Source organism: Tiliqua scincoides, chromosome 10, assembly GCF_035046505.1.
Source record: "Tiliqua scincoides isolate rTilSci1 chromosome 10, rTilSci1.hap2, whole genome shotgun sequence".
Classification (NCBI taxonomy): Eukaryota; Metazoa; Chordata; class Lepidosauria; order Squamata; family Scincidae; genus Tiliqua; species Tiliqua scincoides.
The window spans coordinates 19272345-19290958 of record NC_089830.1 but is presented as its reverse complement, the minus strand read 5'-3'; the positions used below and the strand labels follow the sequence as shown (position 1 = coordinate 19290958).

At 46.4% G+C, this 18614-nt stretch overlaps 1 protein-coding gene across 3 annotated transcripts in view; it reads left to right on the top strand.

The window, feature by feature from the left end:
- LOC136661607 (dual specificity tyrosine-phosphorylation-regulated kinase 1B-like) overlaps positions 1–14469 on the top strand; it is a 35490-nt gene extending 21021 nt beyond the window's left edge. For all 3 annotated transcript variants that reach the window (XM_066638925.1, XM_066638926.1, XM_066638924.1), the window contains exons 2-11: positions 5772–5917; positions 6581–6700; positions 7348–7536; positions 8369–8516; positions 8992–9278; positions 10014–10160; positions 10481–10621; positions 12763–13066; positions 13243–13349; positions 13476–14469. In XM_066638925.1, coding sequence (XP_066495022.1) covers positions 5855–5917; positions 6581–6700; positions 7348–7536; positions 8369–8516; positions 8992–9278; positions 10014–10160; positions 10481–10621; positions 12763–13066; positions 13243–13349; positions 13476–13871 — 1902 coding nt within the window. In that variant the 5' untranslated portion in view covers positions 5772–5854 and the 3' untranslated portion in view covers positions 13872–14469. The remainder of the gene's footprint in view (positions 1–5771; positions 5918–6580; positions 6701–7347; positions 7537–8368; positions 8517–8991; positions 9279–10013; positions 10161–10480; positions 10622–12762; positions 13067–13242; positions 13350–13475) is intronic.
- The last annotated feature ends 4145 nt before the right edge of the window (positions 14470–18614 follow it).

Here is an 18614-nt window from a genome sequence, read left to right as displayed (position 1 = left end):
TATTTCCCACCCCATGGGACAGAAGGGGTCACGCTCCTCCCTTACTACTGTGTTGCTGATCCAATTTGGGAGAGGGAATAGTTGCCACTACTAAACATTTTTTAAAGAGAGAGTGAGGTCCAAACACTGACCTCTCAATTTTCTGTCTAGTCAAGCCTGATATTGAATACCTGGGTTACCAATTCTTCTTCCGATTGGATTAGTGCTACCACTCAGACTGAATACTTGGGATCATAATGTGCAGGATCTGTCCTGAGTCCCCAGGAAACTTTCAGCATAGCTCTTCTGCACCCTCCTTCCTTTGTTGTAGTAAGCTCTGTATGAACCTGGCAGCCTGCCTCCTACTTCCAAGGATAAATTAGAGCTGACTACTTAGTAAAATGGAAATTGTGATAGCAACAATTGAAGTTAACGCAGGCTGTGGCTTGAAAATGGGAGCAGGGGAAAGAGAATGGTACTTTGTCTATACTTTTGTGATTGGTGTGTTGGCGTGTCTCGGGGAAATACAGATCTTCATGCTTCATACATTGATCCCAGACAAATTGATAGGCAAGGTGGTTAAAGTTGTTATATTTTGTTAGGTTTTTTGATAAAACCTAACAAACAAAATATAGCATGTAGGGAACTGAATGACAACATAATTAACATTGTCCCCAAATGTGGAATTTGCATGCTGGGTAAGTGTGAGAACTGGCCACGATTCATTGTTTTGGTTGCTGCCCAATAAATATAGTTGGGCTTATGTTGCTTGCAGTTGTGTTTACAAAAAGAAAATTTTAGATTGAAGTTCATATTTTCTCAAAAATGACTCCTACTTTGAGATCAGTGAATGGCTAAAAGTATGTATGTTGCTACAGCACCCGTTAAGTTTAGTGCTACAGCACCAGTTGTAGACTTTCTCATCCCTTGGATGGGAAGAGCACTGAGAAGCCCCTTGTAAAAGCAGGATAAAATAACAGGTTTTTAAAATGTCTCCTGACTCTGTGAATGATTTAGTGGCACTTTTAATTTGCAGAGTACTTTAATTTCCAATCTGTTCTCAAGAAATACCCATCCAGTGTGGGGGAGCTGTGCATCATAGCAACCCCTCGGGACATGCTGCATGCCCTCTGCACATAGATTGAAGATTTCTATGAGATGCTGTCGGTGAGAAGTCAGGGTTGGAGGGCTCTTATTCTTACTGCAGAGATGTCCCTGAGTCCAGTGCTTGACTTTTCTCTCATAAAAGTGAGTACATCATAACTCAGTGGTAGACCACAGGCTTTGCATGCAGAAGGTCCTGGGTTCAGTCTACAGCATGTCTGGTTAGTTACAGCAGGAGTTCTCATACTGCTCAGCTTCACAACTCATTTCATTGTCTGCAGTAGGTCCTGGGCCTGCAGCAACCAGGAAGTTGCAGGGTAATGTAGTACATGACCTGGAAGCCACTTCCAGGTTGTGCCAGTCCACAACCTGCATCTCTGGGTATGTCACTTTCACAAGGCATTCTGAGGCACAACATAGCCAGTGACGCAGGTCGTGGACCAGCAAAACCCAGAGGTGGTTTCTGGGTCACACACCATATTGCACTGCAACTTCCTGGTTGCTGCAGACCTGCAACCCACCAAAAATTGGATTACAACCCACAGTTTGATAAACACTGAGTTAGGGGATCTTTGGTAGCAGACCTCTGAGGCTTTGGAGAGCTGCAGAGTAGACAATACTGGGCTAAGCAGGACTAATGGTCTGACTCCGGCTTTGTGCACACTAACCATAGTTTAGTGAGATGAAAGCAAGTTGCCGCAGGCTGTGAAACCACAGTTTGATCCTTGTTTAACTAGCCATTCGTGAGACTGGTTAGTTCAAACAAATCAGGATCAAAACATGATTTCGGATACCATTTTTTTAAAGTGACCACATTTAGAATAAACCAATCTCTTGATTTTGTATGTAATGGGAAACTAAGGCTTATTTAGGACCAAAATTGGAAGTTTTCCATTTCTCCCTACTGGACACAGAAAAAGCCGGGGGGAAACACATGAGCCCAAGGTTCACTCCCACTCATTCTCATAACTAAATCATGTTAGTGTCACATCCAGGTCTTAATATAATGCAGCTTCATATGTTTGGAGGGTGGGGCCTCAGCAGCGCCATGCCTCCATGAAATTAACGTGAGATAAGCTAGTTTTTTCTTTGTAAAAAGTGAGATTTTTCTCTGTAAACCGCTTTGTGAACTTATAGTGAAAAGCGGTATATAAATACTGTTAATAATAATAATAGTTCCAACTGGTCTCATTGATTTCAGTGGTACTTAGTCAAGTTTCACTTATTTTGGATATAATTTATAGTGTAGAGAATGGTTTTGCTCCTCTCAGATGTGACCCAGATTGCAGCCTATTCTCTAATTCAGCATTTCTCAAACTGTGGGTCGAGAGTCACTAGGTGGGTTGCAAGCCAGTTTCAGGTGGGTCGTATAGCACCTAGCCTAGCAACCATTGAAAATACAGGGTCCAGAGCTGCTGGGCAGGGCAGGCTCCTGGTGGGGGAGAGACATGGTGCTTTGCCCTGAATAGGTGAGGACATGCTAAAATGGGGGGAAGGCTATGTGGTTGCAGAACGATCCAAATCTGTCTTTGACTTTCAAGCTGCCATGTTTTAATTCCAAGTTATGCAGAATAACAGCACAAGCATACTATGATGAGACCTTTGGCTGTTCATGCTTTAGGTTTGAAGCCTAAATGGATGGTATCACTTCTGGCCATGTCATCACTTCCAGGTTAATGACATCACTTCTGGTGGGTCCCAACAGATTGTCATTCTAAAAAAATAAAATGGGTCCTGGTACTAAAAGTTTGAGAACCACTGCCCTAATCCAGTGGAACCCACTGAAAATCAAACCTGTTTCTACTTACATAGCCTCTTGGATTTTCTCTTAGCTGTGCTAATGTGCAGCATAACCCTGGGAATTGTCTTTTAGCATTATAGATGGTTTTGCCCCTTGCACCATCATTGAATACTGTTGAATTTATCAGGAAGGCCGTGTGTATTCTGCAATAGCTCAGAATTTTGTATTGGCTGTAGAATTCAACAGCCTACAGATCTTGGCTTCCTTTTTCTTTAAAGGAAGTTTCTCCTTTATGGAGAAGAGCTAGGACTGAAAGGGCAGACAATGAAATCTCAAGAAGCCGAAGTCGGGATTTCCAGCAGTCACAAGTTTGGACTTCTGTCTGCCCATGACTAGCAGAAGAAATTGTGCCCAGGTGCATATATCAATAGAGATGGTAGAATTCAACTTTTCTTCACACAGGGTTGGGAGGGTTCCTGCCTCACAGAGCAAGAGAAAATGCCCAGCTCTTTCTGCCTCTGCTTGGGAACAGCATTGAAAAATGGCAGCCATTTGGTTTTGTCTCGGGCTCAGGCTGTTGAGAAAGGAGCAGCAACTGGAATGGCTGTCCAGTTGGAATGGCTGAGGGTTGGACCCAGAGGCACCTGTAAGTGAGAGAAGCCACATGAAGTGAGATCCTGCCCTGGGGCCTCTGGGTGGCAGAGAGAGGCACACAACTCTGGAACACACTACAGTTTGTGCAGGTGTGTTGGGCAGGATGGGAAAAGTCCAAAAGGGATGCTTTGTTGGTTTTCCCCTTGCCCAGTGAACCTGCATGTATCTGTGTGCTCTATTCCACTGATACATTGCCTCTTTGGGAGCCCTCAACAGTCCTCTCAGCAGAGACCATCACCTTGTCTGCTCAGTAACTACAGAGGGGGAAATGAGCGTATGGAGTATTGAGTGTTGTTGGAGCAATGTTTATGGCATAGCCTTTAATTCTTTCTCAGGATTGTGGGGGCAGGGTAGCCACAATTGGGGAATTTGAGGCACATTTAGAAACTGGATGCATTAGTTCCCCTCTTGGCACTGGGGGGATCCTTTGCTGTACTGTACTTTCAGAAAGGGAGGTCTCGTGCATGGCACTTGGGTGAGGCTGCACAGTGACATTCCTGCTCCTACTTATGTCCTCTGTAGCTCTCATTCTTATGTTCACCATCCCAGTTCCCCCTCCACAGCCTTTTCCATATGACACATGTCTGTCTGTGTGTGTTCTGCTTGTGACACTTCCTATCATCCAGTTCTCTTTTGCACCATTAATGTTCTACCATGCAGTGATCTCCCCTCTTGCCCTGTGGCTTATTCCCCTGCCATTTGTGACAAGGGTGCACCTGTGCTTTGGTCAACACCCTGGAGCACAGAAATGAGATAATTGTTTCTAGATCTTAGGATGGTGGTTGATGGTGATTCTCGCACCTCTTCTCTAGTAGTAGTAGTAGTAGTAACTTTATTATTGTGCTACAGCACAACAAAATTTATGCATCTTTGAGATACAAGCATAAATATATACTACAGTTCCAACAATCACACTCTACACACTCACCCACACATTCTATACAACATGCATCACTATATAAAACAGTATAACAGACCATAATGCCCAGGAGCATGGTAACAACTATATCGCCTTATTCAACGTAATTATGGCTGTGGGATAAAAACTGTTCAGGAATCATGTGGTGCTGCTCTAATAGTTCTGTATTGTCTACCCGAAGGCAACAGTTCAAAGAACTTATGAGCCGGATGGAAGGGGTCTCTCAGAATACTATGTGACTTCTGCAGACATCGAGATGTATAGATGTCCTCCAAAGTTGGTAGATGAAGGTTGATGATGTGCTGCGCGATCTTAATAATTCTCTGCAGAGCTTTTTTGTCCCCTGCAGAGCAATTTCCGTACCGCACCAAGATATCATAGGTTAGGACACTCTCAATGGTGCAACGATAGTAAGACACAAGCAGCTGCTGTGACAAATTTAACCTCCCAAGCTTCCTCAGAAAATATAACCGCTTTTGTGCCTTTTCTATCAACATGCTGGTGTTAATAGTCCATGAGAGATCCTCTGTGATATAAATATCTAGGAATTTGAAACTAGCAACCCTCTCCACCTCCTCACCATTTATGTATAATGGTGTGTGTACATCTCTCTTTTTCCGGATGTCAATTATAAGTTCTTTAGGTTTTTTTATGTTAAGTGAGAGATTATTTTCTTTGCACCACAATAACAACTCCTGTACCTCCTTCCTATAAGCAGGAGGTAGATCTCAAGATCTCATATCATGTTTCTCCTCTCTCAGCAACCCTGTGAGGTAGACCAGGCTCAGAGTAACCTTCATGACTGAGTAGGGATTTGAACCCAGAATTCCATTGTCAGGAATTCAATTGTGTCATACTGTTTGAAAACTGTCTTCCCTCCTATTTCTTACTGTAGCTCTGATCCCAGCACCACCAGCTGGTATCCGACTCTTGCTCTTCCCCCTCACTGCTTTCATTTAAAGAGAGCGGTTGCTATCAGGCCTGCCCTTTGCTTCCTAGCTGAGTTCCCTTGCAGTGTTGCAAAGGCAGATCTAATGGCTCAGCTGCTTAACAATTCCTTGAAATGCAAAAATCTTGGGACAGTTCTGTATCACTGTGTTCGGTTCACTGGGTGAAGTCTCTGTCCTGAGTTGTTTCAGGAAATTGGATCTGCTATCCTCCATCCCCAGGAGAAAAAAAAAAGGCCAAGAATAGAACTTGAATTCTTGGCCCCAGCCTCACCCCTACTGTAATCTGGATACCTGACTCTCCCCTTTGATTGGAATGCGTTTTGTGGTCAGACTGGGGAGCTATTTCTGGGAAGAGCAGGCATGTGTTGTATGCAGGCTTAGTGACAAGGAGTGCCTTCAACCAGATCTCCCTTGTGTCCTCTAGGTGGCAGCAGCAACCCACAATGCCAGCTGCCGCCTTGCAGCCAGGTTGCCTCTCTGGGCCGCTCTCTTCCTACTGAGACAATCATGTCGAGCCAGCACAGCCATGCTCCCTTCTCCAGCATCCAACCCATGGCTGAGCATCAGCAGGTAAACGTCCTGGGTCATTCCACTTTGTCTGTCTTGGTGGCAGCTCCTGATTTTGCTGTGTCCTCTTTGGGGTGTGCACTTGTGAATACAGGCAGGTCAGCTTGGCTCCTTTCCCACTCTCAGATGGTGGTCATTCTAGGTGTAATAGACATGAAGCCGTACAGCCGTGGAACACTGGAGTGTTTTAGCTGACACCATACAAAGTTGCTGTTAGAAGTGGGGCCCTAAGTTCAATCTACAGCCAAGGCATGCAGAGGGAGATATCATGGGACCAGGTAAATCCCCTAGCTTATTGCTTAAAAGTAGCTACAACGTATGTCAAGGTCCACTACATTGGAGTCCAAGGCAGTCAGTGTCTCCTGAGAGCAAATGTTGGAACATTTGCCATTGTGTGGAAAGGAGGTTAGATTTGAGAGTCATTGACTGAGTTCAAAGGGTGGTAATCTCACTGTTGTCCATGTACTCTTTTCTGTTAGACCGCTCCCCCACCAAGAAGGGGCACTAAAGAACACAGGGTTTCCAGTGGTTCTGGGCATAACCCTCATGCTACTTTGCTGCCCTGTGACTTCTGCTCTGTGTACTTGTTGAACCTTTGCAGAGCAATTGAGAGCACAAGTTGAAGTACTTGGCTCCTGATGCTTGTCTTTTCCTTTTGTCCCACAGATCATGCCAGACCTGGCCATCCTGCAGAGAAGGATCCCGCTCACCTTTCGGGACTCGGCCACAGCCCCACTGCGCAAGCTGTCGGTGGACCTTATCAAAACATACAAGCATATCAACGAGGTAGGAGAGGCCTCTCCGTAGCAGCCATGATGACCAGCACATCACAGCAGGGGTGTTCAGAACAGCACATGTTCACAACATCAGGGTGTCTTCCTGCTTCCACTACGCTGCATGGTGGAGGCATTCCTTACCTCCCCTCCTCTGGAAGTTGTTCGTTGGAACAATCTTGTGCCATATTTTATTAACAAAACCACCAAAAGTGGCTCACAATCAATTAAAAACAGCAAACACTTCTCTTTGTAAGCAGCATCATTAAAAATACAGTAATGCCTCCCAAAACACTGTTTCCTTCACTGCCGGTTCATTATAGCGCTCTTCATCCTGGGAATGATTGACAACTTGGGCAGCTAGTGGGAGCCGAGTACTCTGGCTGGCACTGACTAGTCAGTACCAGTTTCCTATGTTATCCTTAATCATGACTCCTATAGCTTGGATTCACACAATGCTCACCTTTGTAGGAATCGATCTCCCACATCATGGGAGACATTGCTGTGTGTGTGTGCGCGCGCGTGTCAGTGGAATAAAACGCCCAGCAAAACAACTGTGTTTTCATAGCGTATCTAAAATACACAAGGAGGTGTTGTCCCTCATTTTTAAGAGGAGTTTCTCTTTCTTGCTGCGCCCTTATCCTGTCCTCTCTTTGTAAGGTCTATTATGCCAAGAAGAAACGTCGAGCCCTGCAGGTGGCTCCTGAGGACACCAGCACAAAGAAGGAGCGGAAAGTGCACAACGAGGGCTACGATGACGACAACTACGATTACATAGTCCGCAATGGTGAACGCTGGCTGGAGCGCTACGAAATTGACTCGCTCATTGGCAAAGGATCCTTTGGACAGGTCCGAGAAGGGTGGAGAGAGCACTGTCCTGTGCATAGCAGTTCACAGCCCCCGTTCTCCTGGGAGCATTGAGTTGGGCTGCTGCAGACTGGCCCTGGCCAGATTAGAGAGAATGCCCCACAGCCACATTAGTATTCTGTCTACAATCTGCTGTGGGTCATTGAGGTTGGAGCGTGTATACTTTAAGCAGATCTTCCATTCCTAAAATCCAAGAGGGTCTGTTAACCCATTGAATGTTCCCTCTGCCCAACACCACTTTGGTTTAGGGGTCCTCCAAGAAGCTCACTGGTAGGCAAGTGGTTAAACATTAAGGTGTCCAGGGCATCTCACAACCAATAAAATACATATGTTCAGAAACATCATTGATGCACTTACTCAGTCTTCCCCTAATTCTGAATACCTCTCTTTTGTATTGTCTCTTGACCCCTACCCCGTCCCTTTTCCTTTCTAGGTACACCTGTCTCTTTAGATTATAAACTTGGGAATGCAGTCTTCTTATTGTTAATCTTATGTTTGTATACTACCTTCCATCCCCACGCCTTTTTAAGACGATTAAGTAACAATAATATTTGTTGTACAGTAACAGTGCCCTTAATGTTACTTCCTTTAGCACCAATATGTTACAGTGTTCTTTGGCTTGGAGTGATTGACAGTTTTGTGCTGAATGGGAGCAGTGCATTCTGGGGACCATTCAGCAACAGTGTCTCCTATAGTGCCTTTTCACACAGCTCCTGATTGTCTGGTAACACTTTCCCCATATTATGGGAGGAATCACTGGCGGCGGTACCCTTGGTAGGCGATACAATCCTGACATGACTTTTTTCCTTGCTAGGTGGTGAAGGCCTATGACCAGCAGGCTCAGGAGTGGGTGGCCATTAAGATAATCAAGAACAAGAAGGCATTTCTGAGCCAGGCTCAGATTGAATTGCGGTTGCTGGAGCTCATGAACCAGCACGACACTGAGATGAAATACTACATTGGTGAGCATTTGAGAAAAGGCGGTCATAACATGGGGCAGATGCATTTCTGAAATTAATTCAGAGGCATGTGTGAGAGTGAGGCAGAGAGGACAAAGCTGGTGAGGAGCATATGCATGAGTTCTTCGAGAACTTGTGAGAAGAGCTCAGCGTGTTAGACCCTGAGAGGGTTGAAGAATGTGTGAAACTGTGGTTAGAGCGAGAGTTGCAGGGGAGCAGGCTTACTGTCGCTTATCAAAAGGAGATTTGACAGTAGCTAGGCGCGCGTGCGTGTGTGAGAGAGAGAGAGAGAGAGAGATGTTACTAGGGATTTAAAGGTAGTTGAAGATTCAGCAACTATGGGAAGTAGCCAAGTTGAATGCCCAGTGGTCTGATTATTTTAAGGCCAACCTGTGGGGTGTTGTCAGAGCATTAATGGGGACTTGTAGTGCCATTAGTTCCACAATACATTTTTTTATCCATCTCTTCCCTCTTCCAGTGCACTTGAAGCGGCATTTCATGTTCCGGAGCCACCTGTGCCTGGTGTTTGAGTTGCTGTCCTACAACCTCTACGACCTGCTCCGTAACACCAACTTCCGTGGTGTGTCCCTCAACCTCACGCGCAAGTTTGCCCAGCAGCTGTGCACTGCACTGCTCTTTCTAGCCACTCCCGAGCTCAGCATCATCCACTGTGACCTTAAGCCTGAGAACATCCTGCTCTGCAATCCCAAGCGCAGTGCCATCAAGATTGTGGACTTTGGCAGCTCCTGCCAGTTGGGCCAGCGGGTGAGTGTCCTGACATTTTGAGCAGTATTGGGCAGTAGCTGGGTGGTTAAGACCCCTGCTTTCCATGCAGAAGTTCTCACATTTAGTCCCTGGCATTTCCAGGTACAGCCAAGATGGTCTGTAACCTTGGAGAGAGGCTGCCAAATCAGTGTTGACAATACTAAGCTCAGTGGACCAGTGATCTGACTTAGGCTGCAATCCTAACCACACTTTCCTGAGAGTAAGCCCCATTGAACAAAATAGGACTTACTTCTGAGTAGACCTGGTTAGGATTGTGCCCTTAGTAGAAGCCAGCTTTCTGTGTTTAAGCTGGACCTCTCAGACCATAAATTTGTTCCCAGTGTCCAAACTGTCACTCCCTAGGGTAGTTGACTGAGGTCATTCTTAACCTACTTTCAGTTTTAAAACACAAATGAAAGGGGGACAGGTAACAAATCCACCATGAAGATGGAAGCAGCCCCAAGTTTCATTTCTTCAAACTGTTCTCCTCCTTCTGACACTAGCTTTGAATTCAGTGAGCCCAGTGCAGGAATTTTGAGCCTGGGCTGGGATTGTTATCCAGGCAGATCTTTAACACCCCAGGTAGGTAGCAAAATGTAAGCACAAAACATGGGATAACTTATTTGTTGCACCACCCCAGTGTTTGACACACACACAGACTAGGAGAAGGGAGTTCCTCTTGCCAGCCCTTCAAACATAGCAGTTGATGGTATCTGGTCCTTTTTGTCCCTGCAGATCTACCAGTACATCCAGAGCCGATTTTACCGTTCACCTGAAGTGCTTCTGGGCATGCCTTACGACCTGGCAATTGACATGTGGTCCTTGGGCTGCATTCTGGTGGAGATGCACACGGGGGAGCCCTTGTTCAGTGGTGCCAATGAGGTAGGTGAAGAGTGGCCAGCCAAGGCTCTCAATTGAGGGGAGAGGCTGGGAATGGATCCCTGGGGAATGTCCTGTGGGTATTCTGTTTCAGAGGGCTCGTGTAGCAAGTGACATTTAGCCAGAGCAGCCAGTGAACTTTAGAAGCACCAGCTAGCCTAGAGGAAGTGGATTCAGCAGCAATTCTACATTTGTTGGCTGTTGGCAGGAGCACTATAAGTAGATATATTATTTGGGGAAAATTAAGAAATGGGTGACTGAACTAATGAAGTTAGGGTGCCCCCGCCCTCCAGTGTTCCTGATTCCATGCCTTTTCTTTGCAGGCAGACCAGATGAGCCGGATTGTGGAGGTGCTGGGGCTGCCCCCCCCTCACATGCTGGAGCAGGCTCCCAAGGCTAGGAAATACTTTGAAAAGCTGCCTGAGGGGGGCTGGGTCCTCCGGCGAGGCAAAGATGGCAGGAAGGTAATGCTTAGCACCATCTCTCCCTTTTCTCCATCCCTTTCTAACCCCATCCCTCAACACCCTCTGCCTTTCTCTCTTTTAACTAACTAATGGCCGTCAATACCTAGAGAATGTACACAGCACAGATTTCACATTCTCTTCCATTTTGACTGTTCACTTGGATTCACTAATAATAATAATAATTATTATTATTGTTATTAACAACAACAACAACAACAACAACAACAACAGATATTTATATACTGCTTTTCTGTCTGTTGGATTGCTCCTGTTGGCTTCGTTCAAGGTGGATTACATGGGTAGGCTTTCTCTAAACCCCCAAAGGAGTTTTTACAATTAATAGAGAAGTTCTATCTTTCACGAACCGACTACATTCCAGGTGGACCTTTTCACAGTCTGGTCACATTCTGGCTGCTGTCTCCTCTCTCATAAAGAGCTTCAGAGCTGTCTTCTTTTGGCTCTCACCCAAAACAGCTCTGCTCAGCTTGTCAAGGTCTTGTTCTTCCTGTTACGAAGGGTCCCCCTCCTTCCTTCTGCACTCTGTTTATTTATTTTTCACATTTTTATACTGCCCTTCCTCCAAAGAGCTCAGGGTGGTGTACACAGCTACTTTTGTCCTCACAACAACCCTTTGAAGTAGGTGAGGCTAAGAGAAAGTGACTGGCCCAAGGTCACCCAGGAAGCTTCATGGCTGAGGGGGAATTTGAACCTGGATCTTCCAGGTCTAAGTCCACCTCCCAAACCACTACACCACCCTTTCCAAAAACAATCTGTTTACGCCCATATTGGAAAATATCTAGAGGAGCCAATTCAAGGGTGTACCTTTTAAAATGAGGTTTCATTCATTCATTGTTGTGGCAGACATTTTTTTCTCTGAATTTCATTGAGTTAAAAGCTCATTGAACTGGAAGCACCATTGCGACATCAGCCTGTATTAAATTGACCTTGTGACTTTCCAAATACCGTCACAAGATAAATTTAACAGAGTGGCTTTAAAAGGTCACTTAGTTGGTCAGCTACACCATACTGTAAGCGTGAACACAGAAAGGCCTCTCGCTTGGGAAGTGAGGTTGCTGTGATGAAACTCGCCATTCCCTGTTCTTCCCTTTGGAGCCCTTGAAAAAGGAAGACAAAGGGAAAGTTATTGACTAGTTTTTCTTCTGACGATCCATGCTTCTAAACACGTCATGGTCTTCTTTTGCCTCTTCCCCAAGTTTTTGCATGCAAAAAGATTTGAGGAACCAAGAACTGTAGCAGTCCTGGCAGTGGGGAACAGCTGTCCCAGCTATTCCATAGCCTTCCTTTCAGGATCATGTTTAGCTACTTGCTCAGAAGCAATAGAGAAGCCATTTCCGGTGATGCTGCCCATGCAGATGCATTCCCAAAGTGTTTACCAGGCTGCACATACCAAAGGATGCCCAAATACGGATAAATTGCTTCCTTTTCCTGAGTGTGTATCACAGCCATTTTCAGCCATTGTGCTGTGGCACGTTGGTGTGCCGTGAGTGGTCCAAAAGTATGCCACAGGAATTTGGGGAAGGTCATTTATTAATAGGACCAATGGGGGCTATGAGCCCCCCACTGGCATCATGGTGCGCCTTATCAATTGTCAAAAACCTGATGGTGTGCCTTGACAATTTTAGCGCCTTGTCTGTGTGCCACGAGATGAAAAAGGTTGAAAATTGCTGGTCTATCATATATGCACAGAAGCTGACATTAACAACTTGACGTTGGCGGTTCACAGATCAGCCCACCTTTCAGACTCTCGGGGTGTGAGTTGCTGGGACCTGCCGTCCTTGGCCATACTCCAGAGGAAATGCCTCCTGCATTCACCTCACTGAAATGCACACAAGGCATACAGAGGAGGTGCTGCCTCCAGAGCAGACCAGTAAATTTCAGGGCACTTGCATCGAAACCTGTGAAAAATGTGGTCCTTGATTTTGGCTTAGAACAGAATGTTGTCCGTTCCCAGTATAGAAATATTGTATTCTTCCCATTTTCCAAATACATTTACCCCTTTGCCTTTAGCGTCACTCTTTTTGCTGGGTATTGCAGAAGTAGTACAATATGATGCCTGGACCTCTCTCCATCTTGCTGTAAGGATAGTCCAACTCCTGTTACTACTGCTTGGTGTCTTTCAGGACTACAAGGTTCCAGGAACGCGGCGGCTCCATGAAGTGTTAGGGGTTGAGACTGGGGGCCCAGGTGGGCGCCGCGCCGGAGAGCAGGGTCATTCACCTTCGGACTACCTGAAGTTCAAGGACTTGGTGCTGCGCATGCTGGACTATGAACCACGTAGCCGTATCACTCCCTTCTATGCCCTGCAGCACAACTTCTTCAAGAAAACTGCCGACGAGGGCACCAACACGAGCGCCAGCACCTCACCCAGCCTGGGCACGGAGCACAGCCACTCCACCAGCACCACCAGTTCTGTGTCCAGCTCTGGTAAGTTCTGCTCCCCCCAGAGTCATCCTAGCCAGTCTTTATTATGTGTCAAGACTCTGCTGTCCGCCTAATTTTGGGCATGAGTGCCTCGGTTTCCAGCATCTCCTGCCCTGTAGAGTGAGTGCACTGCTTTGGCCCCCGTTCTCCTGCTCTGACTCTGTGTTCTCTCTTGCCAGGTGGTTCCAGTGGCTCTTCCAATGACAACCGTGGTTACCGTTACAGCAATCGTTACTACGGCAGCATGGGCACCGTGCATGCAGACTGTGAGATGCAGAGTCCCCAAGTATGTCATGGGTTGAGATCTGGCCACTCTATCACTCCAGACTTTTTCCTTTTGCCTTGCTTTTTCGGTCCCCTTCTCCACAATCAAGATCTCCTCCTACCAACTCTGTATCTCTTTCTCTTGCAGGCTCCCTCTCAGCAGCAGATGCGTCTCTGGGCCAGCGGCGACAGCGAGAGTATTCCTCACATCTTACCTCACAAGCCCACTCCCAGCCAGGCCATGCCATGTTTCCCCCCAACCGGGCACCCTCCGTACCAGCGTCCTCCACTCCCACTGTCTCCTCCACTCCCCGAGGCCATGGAGGTGTCTCTGGGCCCTCGCCACCTGGACTGCAACCCTACCGGGCTGGGCTCCTCATCCTTGCACTTGGGCGCCTCGGCCTTCCGGACTAGGACTGCTGGTGGCTCGCGCCCAGAGGGACTTGGCCTCAACTATCCACTCCGTGGGCGTGGTCATCGAGAAACTGACGAGACTGCACTGATGGGTGTCTGTGTGCCCCAGGGCACAGCTGCCAGCTCCTGATGATGGACTGGCCCGGCAGGCGAGGAGCCAGTGCCCGGCGCGAGCACTCCATTGTTGCACCAGAGCCTGGACGGGCCAGGACTGACTGTAGGGCAGGGAACCAGTGCCCCACAGAGCACTTCTCCACAGGGGAGAGTCTGAGTGGGCCAGGACTTGAACAGTGGGGTTGGGTCAGATTGCCTGACTGTGGCCAGTCTCTAGTGACCAGGTCCTATTGCTATCCAGGACCCTGCTGCAAGTGGTAAGCATTGTGGGGGGGGGGGAGGGGGGAGTGGGAAAAAGACGGGGGAAGCATGTGGAGCCAGCATCCTACCGCCCTCACAGCCTGGATGCCGCCTTCCCCTGCCTGGTCAGTGCTTTCTCTGACTTGCGTGGTCCTTGCTGGCCGCAGCCCCTTCTGAAATCACTCCGGCATGTGGCCCGGCAGCCATTCCCTTCCCTGGTGCGAGCAATTTCAACACTCCTGTGCTTGAATGGACAGACACTCCTGTGCACTATGCGGACTGATGGGCTTGGTGGCCTGAGTTGGTCCCATGGGAATTGCTGCTAAAACTTCCCCCTGCTTGGAAATAAAGGGTTGCCCCAACCAGCGAATGTTTATGCTGACTCATGTGCAGCCATCTTGGACATGCCTTGTGTTCTTTGTAAATGGGGGGGGGGATTTGCACATAGTGCTTAGGACCACATGATCCTAGTTGGGATTAGAACTGAACTATGGTCCTGATGTTTTAAACTTTGCTTTAGCTCAGCTTGCAGATCTGTGCATGGGACTAGGTTGTCTACTCTTGGACCTTTTTCTTAAGGTTCTGCTTTTTTGTGTAGGGAGCACAAAAGCTGTGCAGAAAATAAGGGATGTGATCACTGTCTCTCTTCTTGCCATTTGACCCCCTTACCTTTACACACCTCTGTCCCCAGTATACAAATACAGGGTGCATCATAATGGTTTCTGGGATTTTGGTGAACTGTAACACCATAATGGTAAGGGATGCAGAAACATAGTGCATGGTGATAGAGGGAGTCCAAGTTCTGTAGGTGTGCACACCAGGGAATTGACATGTCCTTGCCTGGTAGGAGGAGTTCCTGTCGGGCAGGGTGGTGTCAGGTGCAGAGGAGGCTTACTGAATTTCAGCATACGTGAAATCCAAGTCCATTATTGCAGTTCTATGGAACTTTCGTTCTCCATTTCCTCTGGGGCTACGTTGAGGACAGTTTGTTTGTGCCACCCCTGCCATGCGATTTCATGGAATTGAAACAACCATGGCTATCACTCAGGTGATCAACAGTAGGGTGAGTATGGGCCAAATTGGCATACAGGATAGACATTTGCTGGACAAAGGGTAGGCACATCCAGCATTTGAAAGGCCTATAAAAAACAGCATTCTTCTTTCCATTACCACTAACTAGATTACCATGTCTTTTTCCATAATGATGCAGTGGTACACTAAAATCCTGGAGACCATTATGACTCGCCCTGAATTAAACTCTTATGCCTATTTGACAGGTGAGGGACCTGAAGCACAAAAGATCAAGACTAGGAACACAGGCGTCCACATTCCACTTACTGCTTGTTACTCACTGAGCTGGGTTCTGCAAAGATGTGGCATAACTACATTATCTTGTTGTGGAGCAGTTTTGGCACTCTGCTGGGAGGGGTGTTGGTTTGGCCATTCATGTCAGGAAAAAGGCAAGTGCAGATTACACAGAAGCCAAGAGCCACATGGGCTACCATCCCTTGGTATGGTTTGAATGGTATGATCTGCACCAGGGTGAGGGTATGTCTGTAGCCATAGATTGGCTGTTGGTGCTGGAACAAGCTGTTTGATATTGGCAAGCACAATGGCTATTAGGCAAAATGTTATGCCTTCATAGAAACATTAAGTGGTTGAACATGGCTTCTGTCAATAGTTCACAGCCTTCACCCCCTTCTCCATGTATTTTGTTCCAAGATGTACTAAGTGTATACTTGGCAATGACACACATTCAAGTATATTCAGGGTGCAGAATTTGGCATTCAAAAGTTTCTAGTCCTCTTGGCTATAACAAGTTTGAAAGTGTGTGGGTAAAATTTGTTGTGATGCTTATGAAGCCAGAGAGAAAATCACTCTGTAGGATTGGGTTGTGTTGCACTGGAGGTCTCTTTGCTTCCCTTTCCCTTACAGAAAAAGCATACAGGTTGTTCCTTGTTATCCATGGGGTTTCTATTCCAAAAACCCTAGTGGATTAAAAAAAAAAAAGGTGAAAAAATAGATTTAAAAACCCACTTCCACGTTTCTTGTCCCCCTCCGTTGCTCCTAATGGAATAAGGTCGTACCTCAGCATCCTCAGGGGTGATTGTGAGACTCCCTACTGCTACCATAAAATGTGTTAAATAAAAGCAGTTTTAAAAAATTAAGTCTGTCCCTTTACAATTGTGGTTTAAAAACAGCTTTTCTTACTGTTGTAGAGAGGCAATTAGAAATGCAAAGGACCCACAGCCTTTGCCTGGCTCAGCTGAAGAATGGAATGATCGCTTGCATGACTGTAACAGTAAGTAACTGTACAACAGTAAGGAAAGCAGTTTTTTAAACTGGTTTTAAAGGGATGTATTTTTCCCCCATCTCCAGGGATCAGCACATTCCTTCTCGTTTGCAGTGGCCATTCGCGTTGAGTCAAATCAGTGTATAACAAGATTGGACCTGTATAAGCAAAACTAAATGGTCTTGCATAATACATGCGGCTTATAAAATTGAACTAAATTTTGAGCGGATCATGCAGAGCCTCACTGCTGCTGATGGAACTCCTGGGAGCACAAAAGGGTCCTGGCCTTCACTCAAGTTATTCCAGGCAGAACATTTGGTACCAGCTGAACCAAATGTGCTTTGTAGAATTAGCTTCCATTAGTTAGTTGTATCTATTTAAATGCTTAAGTAATCCTAGGATTCTTAGCGATATCCTGAAAGTAATCATGACTGACTGCAGTTTTATACCTGTTTACTCAGAAATCCCACCATGTCCCATGGGTGTATTGCAGGTAAGCATGCCAAAGATTGCACTCTTGGCCACAATCTTATACACGTTTACCTGGGTGTAACTCCCATGGAAATCATTGTACAGCATAATCCTTTGCATATGTATTCAGAATGCTTGGTTGTGCCTAACTTTCTTGGGGCTATACCCTCTTTCCCTTTCCCTGCTGTGGGGGCTTTGATTGTCTCACACTGACTCTCCCCCCCCCCCTTGCTTAATTGTCTGAACTGTGGTGGCCTATAACTTTACTGTAGGGAAAAGTTAACTGAGGCTTTATGCTCATTATGTTTAAGTCTCCGGCAGACTGCTCTGCTGCTGGAAGTTATGCAGGACTAATAATTGTTGTTGAGTCTTGGAGGCAGAAGGAGAAGCTGCTATGAGGTTGAATAGTCTGCTTTACCTTTCCCTTACTAAAAAAAAAAAAAAGAAGCAAGTGCCTCATAGCTGTGCCTAATTAACTGGATCAGGACCACATTTTGAAAGCCAAGTCCAGTTAAACAGACTAAAGGTAGTTGTGACTGTCTTTGTCCTGTTGGCTTTAAGGGCTTAACTGTAGTAGAGCCAGAAGTGTGTGTAGATAGGCTGGAGATGGTTCAGATAGCAAAGGAGCAGTTGAACAGCTGCCTGGGGGTCTGAGAAGTATAGCAATGTTAATAGGGGTGGTGTCTTAGGAGTTTGCTGCTGGCAAGCAGACATTCAGGAAGGACAAGGAAATGGAAGCCATTGCTGGGGTTGTCATCTGGTCAGCAATGGTATGCCAGCTATTATAATTAGCAGGGCTGTGGAGTTGGTACACAAAACCATCAACTCCACCCAAAATTGCTTTTGACTGGGATAATCCTTTAAAGAGTCTCTCCTGGCAGAGGCTGGGAAAGGGCAGAGACATCACTGATGGTCCTTTTGAGACATTCTGCAGTGTAATAGCCAAGCTTAAAACCACATTCTAATCAGTACAGCAAGCCTGACTGACTCAAAGCCTACTTCATGATAGACTCTTGATTTGCGGGGCTTAAGACATAGAGCAGAATAAGGTGAAGGCAAATGGAGAATTCCCACATTATTCTTGTCACTTTAAGCTGTAAACATCTGTTGTGCCTTTGAGGCTGATTGAACAAAGTTCCAAGCTGATAACCACGGGATAAAACCATACCTTTAGGAACAGTTTAGAGACATTCAATTGCAGTACTAGGTTCACTGTTAGGGTATACAGACATTGGATCAGAGCAATAGATGAGAACTATTAATGTACGCTGGGAAGATAGATACTGTTACGGAAGGGTGCTTACCTAGTCAGAATCCAAGCTGGGGCCTGGTAGCTGTCGCACAAACAACTTTAAGATCCAAATCATCCAGGGGAGAAATCCCAGCAAGAGACGAACTCTGCCTCAGCACTGGTTCTACAGCCCACAGTGACCTCACCGCCACCTTCATTAGCAGAACCATCCCAGTGCCAGCATGTTGACTTACCCACCAGCTCTGGCTCACTTCCAGCTGCTCTTGCCTCCCAGCCAACTAGGCTCCCACCATGGCAGAAAGCATGGCTCATCCAAGAGCACTGGCTCCTGGCAGCTCCCTTCAGACAAGAAAACCATATTTGGCAACACTCTTTTAAAATAAATTGCACTTTAATAAGAAAGACAATTTGTGGTGCAGCAGCTGCAGAGTTCAGGTTGAAAAAAGACAGTCCCACTTCTCAGGCTGAGGTGCTGTGCTGCTCCTTCAAAGGTATGAAAGAAA